At 39.8% G+C, this 24,485-nt stretch overlaps 1 protein-coding gene across 2 annotated transcripts in view; it reads left to right on the top strand.

Moving 5' to 3' along the window:
- The window catches only part of negr1 (neuronal growth regulator 1), a 124,531-nt gene that overhangs the window by 37,527 nt on the left and 62,519 nt on the right, over window positions 1–24,485 (top strand). For both annotated transcript variants that reach the window (XM_062395596.1, XM_062395595.1), the window contains exon 3: window positions 20,051–20,176. In XM_062395596.1, the coding sequence (XP_062251580.1) occupies window positions 20,051–20,176 (126 nt within the window). The remainder of the gene's footprint in view (window positions 1–20,050; window positions 20,177–24,485) is intronic.

The following is a 24,485-nucleotide window of genomic DNA, read 5'->3' as shown; positions in this document are numbered from 1 at the left end:
ACACAGAGCTAATTTACAGGAGTATCCTGAAGGCTCATTTATGCTGCTTTTACATATGAAAAAAGATGCATCCATTTCAATCAATGTAATTGACACAGCCAACAGGCAAAATCGGTTGTTTTTAAACAGTGACAAGAAGGCTCAATATATATCCTTATCTAACGTTGGGCATAATTGAGGTGTTGGCTGTTTGTATGCTGATGTCTCAGACTGTAGGTAAGCAGCCAAACAGGAAATCCTTCCGAGTCAAAACCCATCTTCTAAATGCCATGTTATATTTCTTCAATAGGCTGCTGAGTGTATGGTCCACTCTGAGTATGTTCAGGTGGGACTATTAACGTGAATGTTATCAGACAAACTGTCGATAGAAATGACTGTTACTTAGCTTCTGTTTTTAATGTCAGTATTTATTACACAATTGCCTTCATTAATTGTCTACTGATCTCACTGATGTTGCCTCAAGCAGGAAACAGATGAATTGTTTTCAAGCCAAACCAAGGTTATGATTAATTTTCACTGGAACATAATGTTGGAATATACACAGTGTCGTATTAATAGAAGAGCTAAGGGTCAGAAGCACTCAGTTGTAGAGGTGTTAGCTGTGATATATGAAATGTGCAAGTAAAAACAGCTCTCCAGCTGGCGTTGCTTACAATGACATATGGAGAGAGCTTAGAAAAAAATTATTGTTTTTCTGGTGTAAGTATACCTTCAGTTTTTTGTGCTCATATAAGTTGTTTTGGTGCAACTACACTAGGGCTTGTTTAAAGAAAACAAAAAAGTCACAACAATTCACAAACAGTGTGGACAGTGTTCTGTAAACTGTCATCCTTTGAGGGTGCAGATTTCATCTGGGATGAACACAATAGTCAAAACAAACCGTCTCGCGTGTTGGTACCTGTTAAGAAAACACTATCAAATAGCACAACATGAGCAATAACCCAGAAAGCAGTGCGCCCTCAGCTCATTTTGTTATTTGACATTTTCAAAGCTGCTGGCTATCACATGTCAACATCAATCTTCCTGCTCCGTAGTTATACGAGTGAGTGGGTGTATGGTGCTGCTGTGCCTTTCAAACGGTTTTGTCTGTTTACGTGGTTGTGTGTTATTGTGCTGATAACAGTGTAACTCACTTCCGTCTCTTTGAAAATGGCCCCAACGTGTAACAAACCTGTTTCATTATGAGTGAGTCAATGAATAATAAGGTGCTGTATTTGGAGGTGTGCCAGATTATGACATTGAATTATAGTAGCTTGACCAAATGTGGATTTTGGGGTCGGTTGCCAATAGTGATATTTGGGGGTAAAAAAATCCTCATGACAAAAGAAACTTAGTCGAAGTCGAGGCTTGTCTATATAGAATAGTTCCCTACCTCTTGGTCACAAAGTCAATTTCAAACATTGCATGCAAAAGTATGAGGTTAAGAACAAGGACAGATTTTAGATTTGAGAAAAAAAATCACTCGTATCGGATCAATATGTTGTATTGGTTGATACCATGAGTTTAGATATAAGGAGAGAAATAAGTCAGACCGATCCCATTGAGTTAAATAAAATCCTGAAAAGCCTAAATGGTGAAATTTAGATGTACCTGTGAGTCCAGGTGACATACCAAGAAACCCCTTGTATGACTTATTCAACAGGACCGGCCATATGAAGCCGTTTCCATGTCCACTTTGGTCCAAGTGTCAAAATGTTCACTTGTATGTCCACTAAAAAACTGGAACTCTATCCTGTTTTACTTGGCATACTGGAAGTGAGTGAACTGTGGAGTGGTTGAGTTCCACATGACAGTCACACTGACAGCAGGCAGACACTTTTCCTCTACCTCAGCGACATATCACAGGTGCACCATGCCTCAAAATATACCTGTGATCAACCTTAGTCAGCTGCTTGCCAGCCATTAATAGTCATTGCAGGACTATCATGTTTAGTAGATGTTGGCTTTCTGAAGAACATTCTGTAATGGGAATCTTACCAGGGGTTTATCGGGTCATGGCAGCTCCTCACCACTGGCCATATGGCCACAATCAAACCAAGGCTAATGTGCCAGCTGTCAGCCGTATAATACGCTTTGCACTGCCCAGAATTCCTGATGGATGTGACCTAGTGGCTGAGGTCTGGCAACATTTTAACCCCTGCTTACCAATTGTTATTTTACAGTTATCAAATGGAAGATGCTGTTTTAACCCCTGTCCATTTAGTTTCTTGCTGGTTGCTTTGTTTGTTAGCAGAGAAACACAAACACTCCTAAACAGATTTCCATAAAACTTGGTGGAGGGATGAAACATGGACCAAGAAAGGGTCCTTTACATTTGGTTGTTCAGTCATATTTCGGGGACTGACATGTGTGACTGTGTGGTGCAGCTTCATTTGAATTTAAGAATGTCTGCGTAGCATTACTGTTGTCATAAACGTCATACGACAATATTAAGGTAAATATAGGTTATAGAAGTAGCAGTTCATTAAGTAACTTCAATTTCATAACACATTTACAACCAATGAAACCAATGAACAACTGGACAGTGATACAAGAAAACAAACATATCTCAAGGTGTCAACAGACAGATACATGGTCAGCATCTCTTCAGTTGGGATGACGCTGGACGAAACTGAAAAACTGTCTGGCTGAGAAAACGTTTTTTTAAATGTGCATTGTACTTGTTACTTTTAGATCAGGTGCTCGGTAAGATTCGTTATATTATCTAAATCCGCTATTGCTGAGTCATCAGGCAATTGGGTCTCCAGCCGTTTAACCAGAGCAGTGTATCCGAGTGTAAACTGCAGGCAGGAAGCATGTTGAAAAGCAGATGACTCACTCAGGCTGATAAATGCCCACGGCCATGTTCCTGTCAGGGCATTCAAGGTAGTTCAACATTTTGCTATCATTTCATTTATTTTAATGTTGGACTGTAACGTTTGTGTGCTGTTATGGCGAATCCATATAAATTTACACCATCTTGTACGTTTGTTGATTTGCTTTTTCAAACTCTGTGCGTTATGAATCATTACCTGTCACTGTGCCGTAGTTGTGTACACATGCTTAAGCCCACTCATGGAGAACAGGGATTTCTTTACAGATGAAATGTAGCAGGGGAGCAGCTCTGTCATGTTGCTGAGGCTTCTGGGAGCATGCGGTTTTTTCATCTGCGGAGAGGAGAAGGGAAGACTTGCTCAGAAAGAAACTCTTTAATCTGGGCTTTTCAGTCCAAGCATACAACATTTATTAATGCTGCAACAGGGATGTTACAGTTGAAGTAAAAGGATTTCATGGCACTGGATTTTTTGGCAGTTTTGCTTTGCTAGACTGGGTACACCATGAGGAGTAACGGGAAATCTGGGGAAGAGGGTATTACTGTGTATGTATGAAAATATGCAATGGTCTCAACTCATTACAGGTGCATTGAAGGGTCCTTGACCGGCTTATCCACCAAGCAATTATGTTTATCTGAGATTTATCTGCATGTCTCTGCCTGCAATGCTGGGTGACTTTCTTGTATTTGGTCACGTCATTACAGTTTTGGGGTGTGAGCAGAATAAAAGAATGACAATTTATAAGAGATCCATTAAACATTGGCCGACATGAGCTTTTCACAGACATGGTGGTACCAGCTTTGGTGTTTGCCGATATGCACTGATATGAAAACTTTTATTTTTAAGCATTTATCTTCAAATTACAATTATATATATTTTGTCTTTATTTCTATGTATATGATTGTGTTTTTTTATTCATAATTTAATTAATAATTTAGTTATTAGGTAGTGGACATTTTTACATCCCAATATTAGCATCGTCACTGTCCTGTAAAAATCCAGTTGGCTTGTATTTTTTGTAATGCCATTATTTTTTTAACTCTTGTACATAAATTCCTAGAATTAATTAATGGTCAATGAAGAGTCGTTTTTTGTCCAGTTTCTTCTCTTTTGTTAAACTCTTACCTTGCAATCTGAGATACTAGGGCTGCTCGATTATGGAAAAATTCATAATAACGATTATTATGTACAATATCAAAATCCCAATAATTCAAACGATTTTTAATATGTACCCTTATTCTGAAGTCTATGCTTTTATTTTTTTAATCACTTCCGGTTCCGGTAAACACTGAGGACGGCTGCATGTCTTATTCCTCCGTGAAACTAGGGTATCTTTCAAAAAAAAAATTCAAAACCGTTTCAACTTGATTATAGTAGATGGAGATCGTTTGACCCCATAATCATAATCACGATTAAATTTCGATTAATCGAGCAGCCCTATGAGATACCCATCCATTTTATAATGTTTTTAATAGAAACAGAGATCTCCACTTCACACACATGAATCACATGCCGTGATTCATGTGACGGGGGTGAAATGTGGTTGTTACTGCTCCCTCATCTCTCAAAATCATCTGTGTGACATTCATCCTCCCACAGAGACCTTGTGTCACCTCAACAAATTAGACCTCTGCATATGTGCCTCTATCCTCATTGCGTCATTGCCTTTAAACAGAGCCCATGAGAAGTACGAGAAACTGTGGAATTTAAGTAAAGGGCACAGCCTCTGTTTTTGCTTTCTGTTCTTGATCCAAATGCTGATGGTGAAAAATAACTTGTGTATGTTCTCTGCAGTGTTGACAAAATGGAATTCAAGTTATATTACAGAAATGGCTGTTGCTTAGCGTTGCTGCAGCATCACACCAGTACAAGTGTTTATCACAACACACAAGCACAAAGATGTACCAGTGCCCAAATGGGTCTCTCACATAATCTCTGCCAAAAGAACTAATCGTCAGGGTCATCTGGATTTGCTGAATTACTAAAAGGGTGCATGTTTTCCTGCAGGTACATTTGGCACAGGTATCTCCTGAGCAGGTAAACCCGTCCTTTAAACACTCGACTTAACAAGATTAAACTGAACTGGCTCTGCCCTGTGGCTGAACACTGATTATGGAGTAAAGCAGAATACCAGTGACATCAGTGACAACCTGAACCCTGACCATTAGCTGCTGCGGCTACACAGTACGGCTGGACCCCGTCCGCACATCCTCATCCCCACGTCCATGCGCTGACCTATTTACAGTCTATCCTGTCCGTTATCTGATGTAGCATTCAGAGGAATGAGAGATTGGTATCAGGACCAAACTGCCCTTTTTACCACATCACATGACTACCCTCCCCCTTAGTCGCCACTCTTTTCCTCCCTCTCTGTTAATTAAGATGGTAGATGTGATAATGTATTAAATATGCACAGCACCTCTCATCTAAGAATATCTTGTCAGAGAGAGGAGGGAGGGGAAGAGGCAAACTTCCCTTCACCAGATGGGTGAAGGGATATGTGCTTTGCCAATGTGTTTCCAGTCATAATCATTGAAAATCAAAAAACTGCATATCGAGATGTAGAGCTAAAAAATTAATTAAGAGGAATTTGATTGATATATTGTAGTATGAATCAGTTTTCCTCCATTCTTCCATCAAACAAGCTCCACCACATGCCACAGTGATGCACTACTTCACAGGGGGAACGTTTTCAAAAATATGTGGCATAATTCGCATGAGATGAAACTGCTTCAGACATTAATATGGATCTGAGCGGATTCACAGTGAGAAGTCGTCGCCCATGTGAGTGAGTAAGTCTGATGAAGAGTGTTGAAAGTGAAATGAAGCTATAAACCTCTAGGTTGTCGCTCGTCTCTTTGATATCAGGACAGAGATAGAGTGTAATTACAGGGTACCGAACAAAAAGCCCGGCAAAATGCAGTTTATTCTTAATTTGCCGTGATTCCCTCGCCCTCATTAATTGCCGGTTGCCTTTAAAATAGATTTCAGTGCGAAAAAACAGACCTATCAAATACGCTTTAACGAATCAATCAACACCTTCTGTATGACTTGTCTCTCTTGTTTACTGGTGTGGATTCCACAGGAGGATTCGCTGTTTCAATACCATAACATTTATGCATAATTGCAGTCTTGCTCTACTTAGCTCTTTATTGAGTTAAAAATAGATTTCACCGTGTGGACGTATTGGTCAAACAATTTCCCGCGTAAACTCGGTATCAAGTGGATTGAACAGTTAAATGTTCGGTTCACTTTATTACATTGAGGACATTTTGTCAGTAGCTGTAGTAAATGACCTTGAGATGAAAATGTGTACTGTTATTAGCTTGGCAGTTGTCTATGATAGCCTATTAGTGTTATATAAATGAACAATTGAAATCATTCTAGCTGCGCAGACATTTAAGTAACATAAGGGCACACGCTCATAGCCGACTTTATTTATTTACACAGACGTAGCTTTTTATCTGAGTTTTTACGCAGCACTTTCTTCTGTTCTTATGTAACACATCTGCAGTTCATGCATTTTAAGTGCTCTTGCAGTGACTGGCCGACCATCCTGGTTGATTTCAATTCACGTGTAAGGAGCGTTGGAAGAAGCAATAAACTCTTTCACTCAAACACCATTAGCAATAGCACTCAGCAAAAGTACCACATTCAGAAGATCACACATTACACAGCCATGTGTAATTAAAGTACTAGATGTAGAAGCACTTCTTTCAGATTGTTGAATGATTGCATATCTCGTATTTTTGTAATATTGCTAGAAACACATTAGAAACAGCAGTATTCTAATGTTACAGCTGGATGAAGTGAAGCTTATTCTAAAAACGATATACTGTTGCATATGCTTAATGAGAAGCTCTGCATCCGGGAGCGTAAACTGATTATATGATTTGTTTTGAAAGTAATTAGAAAATACAGCCTTTTCACTCAAAAAAGATTGAATAGAAGTGTTACTAAAGACTGAAATGCTCAACGGAGGGATCTCATCATTGTCTCTCTCCCAGTAATTAGATTGATACACAACTAAACTGAAAGAATATGTCTTGTAGGAAACATAATTTATGTCTGGATTTTTTTTAATAAATAGAAAACACAGTTAGGCATCAGGATGTAGTGTGGGTGCACAGTGGGCATACAAAGCACATGCATGTCACACCGAGGGCAGGGTGAACATTTTGCTGTTTACCATCAATGGATGTGTGTTGCACGTAAAGTACAGAAACAACAGGTCCCCATGACGTTGATCAAAATTGCAACTCTGCCGAAAAAACGTTGGATTTTCCTTCATATAAATTTGTTGAGTTAAGCTTATAGGGAAAGAAGGGAATTTCTGGGAGATTGAAGTTATTGAGATTGTATTTTACAAAATGTTATAGCTCTTACTACGCTTAATATTGCGTTGTATTTTCAAGTATGAGTGTATGTGATAGAATTATATACATACATATACAAGCCTGTGTTAAAGCAATCTCTGCTCAAATTTTATTGTAATATTGTTTAATTCGTTTTCCACCTAAAAATGAATATTCATAAGTGGAGATAAAATAGCTCAGTAAGCTTTATAATTGTTGTGTGATATAACTGAAGTTTATAGTTTAAAGTAAAGAAGCTGTGACTGCACCAGTGAAGCTGCTACTTTAGGAAAATAACTGTGGAATAATAATGAATTCACACAATTTATCCATTGATAATGAAGGGAGAAGGTATGAGAGAATATGAGTGTGTCTAAAGGAACAGATTTGCCATTATGGCCCCTGACATTTAGTTAGCAACTAATCGTTGCCATATGTGAGTGTGTGTGTGTGTGTGTGTGTGTGTGTGCGTGGCTGTGAGTTTGTGAATCTCTATCTTACATTTTTTCTGTACTCCATTATGTATGCACATCCAGCCTAATATATGTGAGTCCTCACACGCACACACCGGTGTGCGAAGGTGGTTGTGTGTGCAGTAATGTGACTCCTCATCACAGAAATAGCTGATATTAGCTTTAGTTAATTAAAATGAGTAAGGACAAAGGTCAGACAATCAGCTCTCACGTATCTTCTCTGGAGAGGGAATAGCTACAACATAGGTGGTAAGTAACTTAGGCATTTTATATCTAGACACTAGATGTTCTTCATTGGTTGAAAGAAAAGCTCAACATAAAGGTTGAATTCACATTCTTACTTTCCACATTTATTCCACCTCACTTGCTTTAACCAGCATACCCAAATTGTCAAAAGTTTTTCTCCTAATCTCATGGAAAGCTTGATTGCTCTCAGCATGATGATTCTGGAACTACTTTACTCGCAGTGAATAACAAAGTCATGTTTCCATTCTTTGTATTTTGAAATGTATGTTTACAATTGTACATCAAAACCATCCTCAGATTATGGTAATGTGTTTCTTTCAAAGCAGAAAATGTTGATTACTCGCTGAGATTTTTGTTGGAGGCTGAACCACTTTAATTATCCTTTTCCAAAATATTTTCTACAGGTCTGTATTTGTGGAAAGCTTTAGATTAAGGGACTGAACAGATTAACCTTTAATGCTGCTCAATGTTTCCTTATTATTTAGTGAAACATCGCAAGTTGTTCAAGAATGACACACTCAGAAAATCTAAATCTAAATAATAGTGATTATTAAATATTAAAGACTGTGAATAACAGTCTTTAATATTAATGTGACTGTAAGGTGTCAGCATGCACAGTTTTCTTCTAGCAATTTGGAAAAATAAATAAATCGTAATGCTGTAAAACATTAATTTTGACATAAATATATATAATGTCACATTTTGCTCATGTTAGCTGTTTTCAGATGATTGCAGAAATGTGCCAATTCAAGCCATGTTATCTCTCTCCTTTTCTTTTCAGCTGTACAACTGGGTCTTAAATCACCATTACTCTGGTGCTAGCATGTTCTTGTCTCTACTTATGAAGCTTCAAATGACCAGGATGCTGTTTTTCCTAGCAGGAAAATTGCTGTTATTGAGCCAAACAGCGGGTGTATTTGAACCGATTAAATCAAAGCTGGTTAGTCCAACAATCCAGAGGTTTGAAACCAGACTAATGGAATATTCACTGCGCCTGCTCTTTCTTCTTCAACCGCAATATCAAGTCTCAATCACCAGTGACTTCAAATAAGTTCTAGCGTTCTTTTTTCAATTCAAACTCAACCCTCCCTGTGGAGATTTCCCATTCAACACTTTCCAATGCTGGAAAACCACAAACAAACTGGAGCATTCTGAACCAGTTGTTATCCAAATCAAAGCTGAAACACTTAATCAGTTGATCTTTACTGTTGATTGACAGAAGTCCTCACTGGATCCAGCCTCCATTCTGGTTACACATGATAATTGATGGCTGATGCGGATAAGATATTAGATTACAATATAGATATTAGATTACAATTACAATATATTATTATATACATAAACATAGGTTGATTAAACCATAACCTTTATTATAAATCTATAAATAAAAATAAAACACAAATACAACCAGTACTTGAATCAAGAAAAGACAACTTTTTAAAGGAAATCTGAACATAGTGCACAACATTTTTGCTTTGTTATTACTGCCAGGACTGTCTGTGACACGAAAGGAAACTGTGTCGGACATAGATCATCAAGGAGATTATAAATGAATAATGAAAATAATTGTAGATTATTAAAAGTAAAAGTGATATATTCAATGTCATGTCAGATTCAAAATGAGGTTCACCCTTAAGTTATATCTGCTAGTATCAATCATCTACACCCTCTCACAGTTTTTAAAGTATATTAATAAAAGTGTCTTTGTGTTACTTTTGGTAACGTTCAGGTCAGCTGAACACCAGCTTTCTCTTAAAAGGGTGATGTGAAGAGAAAACGCAATAATCTGTAAGATGATTTCAGTTGAATTCTGAGCACGTAGGCGACTCTGGCAAGCTCCTGATGGATGAGGCAGACAAGCTGAGTGTGTGAACGATCTAAATTCTGAATACTCATCAACCACTGGTGTTAGCCCATGGCTTTTGGTGGTGTTAAACAGTTGGTTGTCAGAGGTGTAAATCACAATAGAGACATTGGCTCTCTCACTTCTGTGTGGATCCAAGCACGGCCGGTTCTCTAGGCAATATTTATCATACAATACAACCTTCGTCAACAGCGGGATGGCTGTGAAACAGATTTGCTGGGGGGTGAGGCATTGCCAGACTTCTCAGAGATACACTGGCCTTAATTGGGCAGATAAATATCACAGGCTGTGCTCTTCGGCCCTACAGCACTGTTGCATACATCACCCTGAATGCAGACTGACCACTAGCAGTGGGGTGCCGCCCGCCCGTCTGATCCCGGAAAATTCATCTGGTGCCCAAAGTGCAATTAAAGAGTCTGCTTCCTGGACTCGTAGCTGTACCAGGGAAACCAGCGGTCGTCATTATTAACAGACTCAAAGCGGTGTACAGGGGATGTATTATCAAAAACCTAAAAAGGCAAATTGGAGAAGGCAGACTATCTTATTAACTAGAATCAGAGTTCCTGGTGTTTTTACGAGCACCGTTATTTGAACAACTCTGGTGTAAACAAAACAGCAGCAATTGACATCTGTATTCTGCAAAGTACAAGCTCAGGGTTTTCAATAATGAGCAATTTATTGAATATTCATGACTCTGGCCTTTCCGAAGCCCTCTGTGGCCACGAGTTGCCCCGCATCACCAGCGTGTTGTTTGGTCCCAAACCTCTCCCAGCAGCCCACGGGCGGATCGTGAAGCAAACCAGTCAATAGTGGCCACCGTCAGAGAATGAATGTGGCAGCTGTCACACATGGACAACAGCCCCTGCTGCTTGCGCATACCTCCAGGGTTTTTGTGTGCGCACAGAGAGGCAAATACCACACACATTCACTTTCACATGCAAACACACACTGTGGGAATAATCATTAATCCTCTTCAGCACTTGAAACTTGAATTGTTTGTCAGCCAGAGCTAGTTAAAATGGACTTATATGACTCACCACTGGGAGAAAAAAAAAATTCTTTACTGAAAGAGATGGAGGAAGAGAGAGTGTGGCAGAAAAGATGCTGAGTGTGTTTAGACCCTCGTTCCACGTCTTTGTTTCCAGACACGTCGCCACTCCCTGAAAATCCATCTGCTTTTCTACCAGATGACTGGATCAGAGATAATGTCAATATTCCAAAGTCATGTGGATGAACAAAGGGGGGATTTCACATTGCTCAGATGATAATACTTCCTCCAGAAAATGTTCAATGAAACTCATCGTAACTATCAAGGGCAATTTGACAAGTATGATCATTGACAGTTTTTGTTCCCGAAAAGTCTTTCCACATTTCCACACTTTTGACTTCCCAGCAGCAACTGTGGATTTTCAATGAAATTACATTTATGAAAATGCAGAGGCGAGTTAATATTTATATGGATTATCATTTAAGAGATGTAATGTTTGAGATTGTCTCTGCTAAAGACACAAAATGCCCTTTTATTCAACTGAGTTGGACTATGATTAAATTCATCAAGGGAGTTTGGGATTTTATGTTTTAACCTTGAATTTAGATGAATAACACGTGAACCTGACATTAAAAGACTTGAGTCTGTTTGAACTCCCACACATGCATAAATATTACTGCAAACTAAGGCCTGACTATTCAGTATAAGGCAGATCCACGCTGAGCTTCTGTCCTTTGACTGTGTGTAGTGAGTGTGTGCTCGCTGCCAAATGCTCTCTCCCCATTAATCACGATCTGGGCTCTAAAGTTTGAACTTTGACCTTTTAACACTGCATCAAGGCCCAGTGACAGATGGAGACAGAGCTTTGTGTCCTCACATCAGATCATCCATTTCACACACACACACACACACACACACAGGGAGTGGGGAAAGAGAGAGAGACAGACACTCTCTTTCCTGACATGAGCTGAGATGCACTGAGGATCTCCCATAGCAACCATCTTCTGGTCACCGGCTGATATTTCGTTGTTGGAAAGCAGCGTGCCCTTTGACAGTTTCAGTGTTTCATTTTGACAATAAACTATTTGAAATAAGCTTCATGCTCGGCCTCTCTTATCAAAGAGACTCTGTAGCCACGCAGCTAATTGAAAAAGCGGCGATCCTCCTTGAGACTGAAAGCAGAGTGGCCCGTGCAGAGGAGTTGTGTTGTATCACAAGCAAGATGCCGAGGCTGAATGACACTGATTAGCATGAATAAATTAGAAACTATTTCAATAAGTGGGTGATAGCTTATCTTTGAATTGCATGCCCAGTGCTGTGCTCTCACTGAAGATTAATTGCCTCTCACAAGGTATTTCGAAAAGTTCATTTTAATCAATTGATTTCCCTTAATTCACAAATTCCCCACAAGTGCATGAAATTGGTAACAAGCTCTCCATTATCGCGCTTTCTGCGTCGTTACCCTCATTGGCAGTTACTCATCATATGTATCAGTTGTGACATTTGCTAAAGCATGTTATTTTTGCACCATTAGGTCATGACAGGAATATCATCATAAACCAGCGTCTAATTACAAGTTGAACAAAAACTGTGCTCATCATTTCCATTTAATTTCTGCCAGAAGCAAAGGCTGTTTCCAGCATTTCAAACAGTGAAATACTTTATTATTTTGTATTGTTTATCAGTCTAATGAACTCACCTAGTGTTATTATATATAGAAAATTAGTTCTACAGATTCATACAGTTGACATACTGCACTGAATAAGGGTAAACATACACACTTTCAAGTTTTTGTGCTGTTTTTCTTCACAATATAAGATCTTACAGCAAATACTCAAGAACTTTGACACAATGAAAACTGTTTCCCAATGTGACTGCAGCAAAAACTGTACATTGCCCGGACATTTTAAAGGCTCAAGGCAAAATTGTCCAATGTTTTCTCTTTTGTCCGAAGCCATCATCCCCTCACCAGCAAATTATTATTGTTACCACAGTATTGGGGTCATTTCTGTTTCCATCAGACACAGGAATCCTGCCTTGAAGCAAAAAATTGGGCCACTGAACTGAACTGAGTGAAGAGCATCGCTGCAGGGTTACAGCTGAAGTAATGGGAATAGATTGTACGGTAAAAATGTATGCCAGGTGCATTTGCAGTGATACAGTGAGGTGTAGGTGCTCATTGAGACGCGCAGCCAAAATAACAACTAGGTCACACCTACAGAAAAGAGTTACTCCAGAGGAATCCCATGTTAAAGGCAACAATTTGCACTTCTTTCACATTGAATCTCAAAAACATTATACTGTACTGTGCCCACACAATCATTGTACCCCGAGGCGAGTTCCTGCACTGCATTAATAAGCTAAATCACAAAATTCATCATATGTAATGATACCATTATGGAATAATGTTCATCAGCTAATGTGCACTTGCTGGGAATCTATTTGTGTCTTTAGCAGGTCGGCGTCTGCTCCAACTGTTCACATCTGAGTTCATTTTTTAAACCCACCCAACATATTAGCCACAAGGAGATTTCAAGAATATGAAGAGATGCCAAAAACAGACAAGCAATAAGGGCTGATGAGGTTTTATGTCTTGGCCGTGTCATTCCAGCACTTAGTCCAGCTCCTCTATTGCTCCTGGGCTCAAATATATGGAAAGAAAAAGAAAACACATCTTTTTCTCTGAACAGTTTTATTGCTTTTTATTATTGGCGCATGGCTGTGTGTGTTCTTCTGTTTGAAATGATTGGGATTGATATGTTTAATAATGTTATAAGAGAGCAACGGTGGATATTGGAGGTGAAACTCGTGAGCCCACGCGTAGACACAAACAGGCACCGCGCCGTCGGCGTCGCTGGAACACATTTTATATCCAAAAGGTCATCCTTTTTCCCTTTTATTCAATGTGTTTTTGAAGATTTTTGTACAGGACTCTATTAAGTCAACCTGTTTAGCCTGAGGGCCGTGAAACAGTTGTGTGACGGAGAAAGGCACCCATCTTCACTGAAGGAAACTCACATCGCCGAATTGGACGGCCAAGATTTGTCCAGCCGTTAGATATATGTGTTTTTGTTACGACCAAGAAAAGAACTTTCTAATTAAGTCAGATTTCTCTACTTGGATGAACTTTTTTTCCACACCTAAGCACTACAAATTACCTCTGCGTGCTTTATGACACCACAAATGGAGGTAATCCCTTTGAGTAACCTAACCTGTCACTGTTTAGGTTTTGCTTCCGTGTCTGACACCTAATTAACTGACTGGAAGTTGGTTCTTCTTTGCTGCCGCAGTGAGGAAAGGGGATAGAAAACATTTTGGAATAGCTGTGTGGCCATTGTATCATTACTGAGGTTTATTTTCGGCCGTACACACACAGGAGTTTTTCACAGATATATTATAATCCATCTGTACCAATATCATCTCTTAACAACCTGCAGTTTGGAAACGCTTTGGAGTTATTTTAGAAATGCAAGTAGTTATTCAAAGATGTCCTCAGGATTTATCCAACGTTTCCATCAAATCTGCCCTGATCCAATTTCCAACTGCTACACGTCATTGATTAAAGACAATCTATCCTCAGATCAGTAAGTATCTGGAATTTAACAAGACCAAAACAGTGTGTTGAGTTTGGACTGGAGGATTATGATGATGGACAAATGAAGGATCGGAATTACAAAAGATGAGATGGGCTGATTCTTTTTTTCTCTCTCTCCCTCCCTCCCTTGCCCCTCAGCTCTCCCTGACTTCTCTACCTCCCTAAGCTGCTGTTCATTACCAGTGGCCCAGGCTACCCCTCTGCACTCTAATTGGAAACTAGATAGAAGCAGGTTTTTCCAGTAACAAGGTTCTGCAATTTGGTAGCACAAGTCATCCTGCAGAGGCCTGTCAGAATTCATGGAATTGCGTGCTTCCCTCCTCGCAGCTCCTGTAGAAACCTCCCTTTCATTTACATAGCACAGCTGTAAGCTTTTCCGTAATTCAAGGTGGCGTCATTAGTGGCTTAGTTATTCACCGGAGGTGTCCGACAGGAGGGAGATGACGCCTCCCGTATCCGCTGAGGCAGCTCACTCTCAGCACCGCCCGCGGTGCTGGAGAATGGGAAATTAGAGAGGAATTGGCCAACATGACAAGCACGGCATCCTTAATGAATTACCACGTAAAGAAAACAACGAGCAGTGTGTGTACGGGTGGTTCTGTTTAACATAATACCCAACCTTACAAAGCTGTTTTCATACATGAGCGCCAGGAAATTGGGGCGATATTTTCAGTTTTTCACATTTAAGGAACGCAGCAGGAGATTCTCTGTGTCAGACATTCACAACAATGGGAAGGTGACAGGTGAAGCCTAGGTAGTTTATGTAGGAGGCAGGACGTGGCACATCGAAGAAAAGCAGTGTGTCTTTGTTCACAGCACATTGATGCTAGCTTCTGCCCTTATCACTTGTCTTTCCAAGTTCGGAGTGGCATATCCTTTCACGCCTGCCGGATGTTAGAGACGTCATCAACATGCCCTGTGAATTTTCTAGACCTTTTCCTGCTGCATTCTCACATGGGCTCACATTTTCCCGACATCCCCTCAGGAACATTTCTGAAAAATGTCCGCACTTCCTTGCATGTCTGAAAACAGCGGCAAAGAAGTAAGAGGAATTCTTCAGAATCTCATTGGACACATCAATACCCAGACACCATGAGATTATTTGATCAAGCTGTGGAACAAATAGCCTCTTTATATTTGGGTCTGTGAAACATTGCTTTTCTGTGCGTCAGTCGGAAAGCATGTCGTCAAATTACAATTCCAGTAAAGTAAAAAAAAGAAAAGAATTAAAAATGGCACTTGAGGCAGTTGTGGGACTAACAACGGGCTTATTCTGCCACTGACATTCAAATACACTGCCTTAAACATGCGTAGTAGAATTTAAGTGCTAATAAAACCTGGTGTTTTTTTTTCTATTTCAGTTAATTATAACATTCAAGAAAAAAAAAAAAAAATGATCAGCAGAGCCAGTGTGACTAAAGGTTGAATGCTGTAATTAGGTATGCAAGTTTTCTTGCATATTTGTGTGTTTGCATCAAACTGAAATACATTTAGTGACGGTTTTGCCAGATGATTGTGTCTTGGTTCACTTATTAACCCAATGCTCTTCACACCATACACATTAAATAAACATAAATGCTGTGAACAATTATAATTCACAGAGAAATTAATGGTAAGAGGTTTTAACATCAAGAGATATATAAGTAGATATAAACATAACACTTTTTTAACTTTTGTAATGCAATGTTCTCATGAGCACATATAGAGTTTCACATGGGTTTGAATTTGTTAAATGTGAATCCTCCTCCGGCCTTGATATCAAGTGTCCGTCCTTTGGCCCCTCAGCAGCTTGCAAGGTATCTGCACTGTAACCTAGCAACCTGAGTAACACTTCAACTTGTTTAGGATGCTTTATTTATTTTATTTCACTTTTTTAATTGGGAGCAACAGATGGCAGAATTATATTTTTTCAAGCTCTGCATTTTCAAACAATTCTGGAACATTGTCATGCCAGTATTTATTCGAACAGTTACTCTACTGATTTGGACCTTTGTTCACTCTCATATATATTTTCTCTGAAAGGTTTTCCAACTATATTATTGAGCTCATCATGTTCTGTAATGCTTTGCTGTTAAACACATTTTGTACCTTGTTCACGGTCAGACTCACCAGTGGGACCACCATCAGGACAAATCATGGTGGTTCCCTTGCATCTGGGGATCAGTGAACCATTACAATTTATTTTTTTTGCTGGCCCTGTCTGTCTCTGCACCGACCCTTTCTGTGCACCTGTAGTTCGGGGGTGCACAGCAAGCGGGCTGCCATGCAAGACGCTAAGATCTCATTCTCACTTGTCATGAAATGTTGTCCTCTGTGGCAGCAGAGGATGTTACACCAGCCTTCAAAACCCTGCTGATGATCTAAAACAACTCTCAGTAGCTGAGCAAAACAGGCTACAGGGTAAACAATAACCTAAATTAAATCAAATTCAATTCCAAAAGAGTATATGTTGTAATGAATTAACAGCTCGTGGTCTGGTCCTGGAATATGAGACAACCTGCATTTAATTAAAGCCAAGTTAATGCAAAGCAAGGCAGATGGCACTTCGCCCAGCTCAACAGTGCAGGCAAAGGGCCAGACACTATGTCTAGATATGGGGATATTTGTGAAACTAGTTTCTAATAAAAGCAAAGTGTTTTAATGCACGTGTTGAAAATAATTTTTGAAGTCATATAACAAAAGCATGGGTCATTGTCTTGTGAATACACTGCTGTTTTTCGCAGACATCCCAGTTCCATTGATGATAAAAGTTTGACTGTATTGGACGTGTTGATCTTGATTCTGTTTGCCGGATTTGCTAGTTATTCTCAGACGGAGCAGTGTTATGCAGTGAAGTAACTGAGTCAAGGTAGCCTTGTGCCGAAAAAAACTGAAGATTCTTCATGTGAACCTTTGAAAACCTCTCAGTCCCTGCCAAGGAGAGATAGGATCAGCAGACAACCCCAACATTTTCAATTTTGTGCTATCAGACACCGAGGAGATGTGTCAACAGTGGGGTCCTACAGCAAGTAAACACAGAGTCTGACAAGCAATAACCTAGATTCAACATCACCTTCGGTCCTCTCCTAGTGAGGGTCCACCACTTTCATCTCATTTAGATCCAGATCTGTTTATCAGAAAGAATGGCTATGCCCCCGGAAAACCCAAAGTTCCAGTGCTGAGAGGCTTTTCGGGGCCACTCCCTTACATCATACTGGGCCAGTGTAATGCTGGGTGACTATATACCGGAATGGTACCATAACTGAATCATAACATTTTTTACTGGAATTGTTTGAGGGTTCCAGTTATTATAAAATTAGAGCTAGAGAATTCACGTAATACATAACAATGATTATATGTTATACTATATGAAAGTGCATACCTCCACCAAGGCCAAATAGTATTTTGGCTTCACATTGGTGGTATTTACAGGTTTCTAACCCCATTTGTAACTACAGCATCAGTACATGAGGTGACTTAGTGTTTGATTGATTCGCTCCAGAGTTTATGAGGCTGCATTTAAACAGAATGAAACATAACTTGTCAACGTGTTCAGTACAACACGAGACATGAGGCTCACAGCCGGACTCAGTGTTCAACATGACCGGAACGATAGGCAGACATGATCCGACACCATCGATTATTAACTGAACACATGATCGTAAGTTTCTCACCTAAGTCATCCCAATAAAAAATTAACCATGAACGTGAACTCGTTCATTTTAAGTGTGAACTGGCCCTTGCCGATCCTACATCCATCCGCTAAGTTCTGTGGTAATCCTTTCTGCAGTTTTTATTAATTGCTGTTAAGTGGCAGAAAACCAACCGGAGGTAATTAATCAGTGCTAAACATATGGTAGATGTTGTCGTTATTTATGCTGTGCCCTTCACCATACATCATCTGTGTTGTTGGTCAAATCATGTGAGAGTGGCTGCAGCTGAACTGGACAGAGCTCAATGACAATAGAGGCCACGTGACTCCAGAAAGGGTTTGGGTGTATCCAAAGTGGAACTCTGGAAATTGTTGAATCAACTTTTCTTTCGTTCGTTTTTCACCCGGCATCAGGAGGGATCAAAGAGGGAATAGTTGGAAGCCCCCGACGACTGAGAAGCCGTTACTGTAGAGCACAGTCCACTGCAGAAAAGCTCCCTCAGCGATTCAAATCTTACCGATTAATATAGTGTCTCATAAGCCTGTGTGTGTATACTGTGTTTATGTTTGTTTGTATTTGTGTCTTTCCGTGTGCGCCCATACAACTGCACATGCACTTATTTAAATGTATTTAGTTGCCTTTGTGGGCGGCTGCTTGTGTGTCTGTGGGTTTTCAGCAGCATAAGTACCGCAGCTTTTAACATCAAAGCTCTAAGAGGATTTAAGTGGCCAGGAACTTGCAAATTATGATTGTAAGTGATGTCCTGCAGAGACTGTTGATGAAATGCCCTCATCGAAGAAAGACCTTTTACCTTTCTTTTCCAAAATCAAGGAATTACTTTGTATTTACGAGACCCAGCTTCCAAACTACGTGAAGTGTTGCCGGGCTCCATCCCTAAAAATCACAGCCCACATCTCTCTCGATTGTTGAGCGATTTGTAAAGATCTGGTTTTGTTCTTACAAATCGCCATTTTGTTGAGTAACTGGGACAAATGAGTCGTTTGTGGGCGAGACTGACTCACAGTTCCAAGGTCTGCCGGGAAGTATTAAATAAAGTTGGGGTCAATAGCGTGATCAGTGCTCGTGATAAATTTTACCTTCAATATTAAGGGTTTTATTAAGAACTCTATGGTCTTGTGTGTATCCTGTTTTACTTTATGATTTTGGCATTCAGGGCTTTCATTATCAGGTGATGTTTTGCACATTTCATTATAGAGTCGCTCACTTGAACAATCTTTAATTGGGGCATTTTGCAAAGACACCCCTCTGTTCGTTAAGTGAAATCTTTACTTGAGCGAAAACAGATTACAGTGTAGTATTCATTAAGCTCAGTGCAAATTGTTCTTTATGTGCGAGGAAGGGTGATTTGTGGATATGTGGTACAAACCTAAATGAGAAGCATATTGGGCGATGAAAAACCACTGCAGTGTAAAGCTCAATTGAACCAAATAACAAAGATCTGCGTGTGCACAATAACGTTTGTGTATATAACGATAAGTTGTAGCGACAGGCAACTTTACTGCAGGTCTCCCTGAGGAGAACTTGCTTGGTTTGCAAAGCGATTTCGTTGAGATAGAAGATGAAGTTCATTTCATGTTTTATTGCTCAGTTAATGGTGATTTAAGAGCGACTCTTTTGAGTGAGATGTCCTTCAATTCTGATGAGATTTTCTGCATGGGTGATTTTATTTGTAGAGCCTCGGACACGATTGGTTGTGTGTTTCCTCATATTAATGGACAATATATTTTCCATGTGATGAATTGGTATAAATAAAAAACATATTCAACCCGGTTGGAGCAGGGTGTGCTGGTAAGTTTGCTCGCTAGTTGGTTTGTTATCCTAACCAGTATTTTACTGTCAGACTGTTAAAAAGAACCCCTGTTTTGGATATACACACTGCAACCTGGGTAGGAATATTTTTTACTAATGTTATGGTTCGATTTGTTTTCTCATTTTAAGACATCCATTTTACCTTCCTCCCCACTTATGTAATATTACATACGGATGATACCGGTGAAAGAGCAGGATGTTGCAGATATAAAATGTTAATCCTGTTTCTGTATTCTTTTTCTCTTCCCTTCTAGTTCCCCCCAAGATATATGACATTTCGTCCGACATCACGGTAAACGAGGGCAGCAACGTGTCGCTCATCTGCACAGCCAGTGGGAAACCTGAACCAACCCTTTCCTGGAGACATATCACCCCATTAGGTGAGTTCACTTCACCTTCCTTATACTTATGCTAATGAATGGGTTGATGAATAAATATAATGACGGACTGATGGATGGATGGATGAATTGAGAGAGGAAATGAGGAGCCACGGAGGGGATCAATAGGTATTAGAATGAGAAGGAGAGTGTACTGTTAGTTATGTTGGAGATGAAGGGATGGAGGGGGGGAAGGGATGCAGCGAGAGATGGATGTGGTTGGATATATCCAGGGTTGTGGGGGGGTTGGCGTTATAATGTATTCAAGTGAACATAGAGGAATAAGGAGGGGGTAAGACCTGAGTAAATTGTCAGTGGGGTCTTGCAGTGGCATGGCCGTTTAGCTCCATGTATTTAAAGGCTGTAGCAGAAGCTGATTTATTGTTTCTGTGTGTTATCAGTTATGAATATGACCACCAGTCTCTCCTCCCCTGCAAATATAGCTGCAGTGATACAGTGGTGAGATGAGGGAAATACTTGTTTACTCACCTGTATATCACATTTTGCTTCCAGTCAACCTTAGCCATAGCCTTAAGGTATACCTGGAGCAACGTTTACAATGAAGTAATTGCATGAAATGTGGCTGCATCATATTGTTAGTCTTTAATAAACAGCTACTGATGTTTCTAAATCTATTGACCACATTAATATATACGTAACCCACAGTTCAGGTTTATACATAGACTGCTCAATCCCACATTAAAAAACCTTTGTCTGCCACTAAATCAGATGAGTTGACGAGTATTGACCAGTTATAGAATAAAAAGTGTTTCTATCATCCTACAGGGAGCGCTTCAATTTGCTCTGGCAGTTTCTAGTTATTTAAGATGGATTATCGAAGAACACCTTGACTGTTATCACTATGATTTATTTAGGTGTTTGGTTAGTTTGGGCACACATACACCATTAGGTGCTTTAATTCCTGATTCCTTCCTTTGAAAACTCATTCCAAAGCATTTGACTGTTGCTGCACAACACCCACCCAGCCACTTCTAGTCCTCCCTCATTTTCATATTAATGGATTGGAGCCTACTGTGCTTATCTGATAGTTGTGAGGGTGACTGCATTTATCTTATGGCTGTCAAATCCTCCTCTCTGGCGAGCTTGCCCTGATTGCATTGGGGGAGTTTTCAGAAGATGATCAAAAGGGCCATCCGCAGAGTCCAAATGGCAGTCACTCATTCTACTTTGAAGTGTCCACACTTTGAAGTGTGCCAGGGAAGAAATGATATGCTGGTCAAATGAAAGGGCCCGGGACTAAATGTAATCACAGACTGTCTCCCAGTACATCAGAAAAGAAGCCATTTGAAATTGGGATCTTTGAGTTGGCTTTTGTAGTGTGGGTTGATTTGTCCAAAGGACGGGGTACAACTTAAAGGTTGTAATAGGCTAATTACCTATTGATGGAATTCCATTAAATGTGTTGGATATGCAGAACAGTCTGCTCCCACCAGTGGGCTGGCAACGTGAACATGCATCACAGCACATGGAAATATTTATCTCAGGTAGAAATACAGCAGGTCCGACCGATTTGACCAATAGAAAAAAAGGAGAAAAGAAAAACCTAAAAAGTGAGCTCTATTAAGAAATGCACCAAATTATGGCAAATCTTATGAGGTGAAAGACCTGGATTTCCATTAACACCAATAGCAAAATGACAGGGTCTAAAAACACCAACAGGTCATTCAAAAATCATTATAACTATGATCTTTTTGGGTAACTTTAAAAAGAACTGTTGTTGTAGACAAATGGGAAAAATATATTATCTGTGTCTAGTCATTTGTTTTGCCTGTGTTTCCTGTCAACTAAAATGCCTGGAGATTGTTATTTCAACCAACATTAGTTTGTTTTTTACTTCAGTCAGTAAATGTTTCTTCAAAACATGTTGTTAGAAATAGACATAAACTGGAACTGACAATTTGTGCAATTTGAAAATACATAACTGCCATTAAGAAATGCAATTTTGCAAGTTGAACACAAATGAAATCTCCAAAGGAAACTATCAAACATTATTTTTTTTGCTACTTGTGAAATTGGAAAATGTGCTGGTGTGTATCTGTCTCCCTCAATTTTAATACGACATGCTGCTCGGTGCTGTGGAGAATGTTGTCCATTTCCCCCCCTAATTTGCATGTATTTTGATAAATTCCACTATAGTGAGCTCTCCTGGCCATTGGTGACTGCTCAACATGCAAGTATCAGTGACTTTGTTAAGGATTTATTCAAAAACCTTGTGAATTTGTAGGCAATTTGTCAGACGAATAGGATAATACATTTTTCAACTTTCATTTTGCATCATAATGTATTTACAATTTTTTACAGAATCTTAAATGAATTAAACCATGAACCACCGTTCTTAAACAAAAATAAATCATGATCCGTTAACTCTTCCAGCAGTGGGATTTCGTCTTTCTCTATTCGGTTGGCGTAATCATTTTCATTGACAGGAGGCCAAGCAGGTGAAACGGCTGTGAAGTGACAAAGCTGGCTACATAGCAACTTTCATTTACTTGCCTTACTCTTGTCAACACTCAGCCATTATGGGGGTGGGGATTTTTCACACTGTAGATAGTTCTGCTGCGGCAGTCAAATGAAGTTTGACAGAATGATAAATTGCCCTGAATGACTGTCAAGTTCCTATTCCCACTCTGAATGTTTTGTGTTTGCATTTTTCCTCCTCTCTCCATCCTGCCAACCAGCAAACTGCCAGCTAATAATACAATTTGTGCACCCAGTGAAGTGTGGCCATAAGCTGTTTATCGAGGCGATAATTTGGCTCAGCGTGTAGCATATAAAGTCAATGCATATTCTCCAATTAGAGAGATATGTAAAGTGAAGCAAATGCTTGTAAGAGACGGATCATCTTTGTTGACAGGCTACTAAGAGAAGGAATAGGGCTAACATATGTCTGTGGCTTAATGGGTTTAAAGAATATGCTGTTTTGTTTAGTTCTATTAAAAAAAAGTCTGGTTGGCCATAAAGTTTTCAAAAGTTTTTGGGGTGATAGCTGCACAATATCAGCTCTTAAGACAAGAAAACCATTGTCCCCTTATCAGCTGGTGAGATCTGGATATGCAAAGTGAACGTTTCATGCTCTCCTTCCCCTTATCAAGCACTGTCGATGTGCCCTTGAGCCAGGATTTTACCCCCGACTGTTCCAGTCCTGCAGCTAAGTCACCAGTTGAAAAAACAACTACTGGGGAACATTGTAGTGCAATCATTCTGACCCTGCAGCTTCTCAGCCAGGCTTTTGATGTCAATAGAAAAATTCAGAATTAACTAGTTTAAATAAAAGCTGAATTTATAGGGGGAACGCCATTAGACGGGGTGGGATGGTTACACTCCCAGAACCCACTCTGTTGTTATTAACTCAACTCTTGACATGCCTAGCTACTTTACTCCTAAAGCTTAAGATAGCTCTGGTGACACATCTGCCTTTGACGCTACTGCCCACGAAGGACTCTTTCCTCACCACTTTTTCATAGGTCACAGATAGAGAGAGGGGGGGGGGGGTGAAATATCCTTTAACATAGTGTGTTCCAGTTTGGTTTGGTTGACTGGACGGCTAGATGGCTGAATGGCTGGGCAAAATTGCTTTGATAAGCTTTTTTCCGTTGAGATTTGAATCCATGCGATAGAAGTGTGACCTTTGAAAAAGGCTGACTAGAATCCGAGAGCAGATATTTGATTGTTTCCTGTGATGGGACTCGGCGGGGACACATTCTTCTCTCTCTTTACAAGCAGCCACTGTACATTTATCAACGACACACTGTATGTTTTCCTTTGCCTTTTCATTTGAGTGCATATCTTCCCTAAAACACACCCTGAGGAAAACAGGCAGCAGCATCCTCTCCACCCACATCTCACTACAATATGTACATTGTACTGGAGCTTATTCAAAGCTGGATCCAGCAGAACTTGCATGGTCTTAAAGTGAAAACAGCTACTGCATGAATACAGTAGCTCAGTCAGTTCCTATGTGAGCAGTGCAATGAATAATTCAAGCCTGACCTATGTCACTGCTACAAACCTTGAGTTGTTTGTGCCATGTCGACCCTGCATTTTGGAAGCTTTTTAAGAGATGCTAAGCAAGTTTTTTGTCGTTCTCCTCAGCTGGGATCTCTCATTCGGTGCCGGGTTTCCTTTTCTCCCCGTTTTCTGTAAACCCGACACACGAATAGGTTTTTAACAAGATGGGAGCTGAAAGATAAGGAGTTTGGCTCATTTCAGATTTCAAATTTTCGATATCAACCACAGGAGTCGGGTCGAACACGGCCCCATTCATCTAGTTAGTTGAGAATTGCTTACTTGA

The sequence above is a fragment of the Platichthys flesus genome, chromosome 9 (assembly GCF_949316205.1).
Source record: "Platichthys flesus chromosome 9, fPlaFle2.1, whole genome shotgun sequence".
NCBI lineage: Eukaryota > Metazoa > Chordata > Actinopteri > Pleuronectiformes > Pleuronectidae > Platichthys > Platichthys flesus.
Note: the sequence above shows the minus strand (reverse complement) of the source record. Positions and strands in the feature narration are given on the sequence as shown.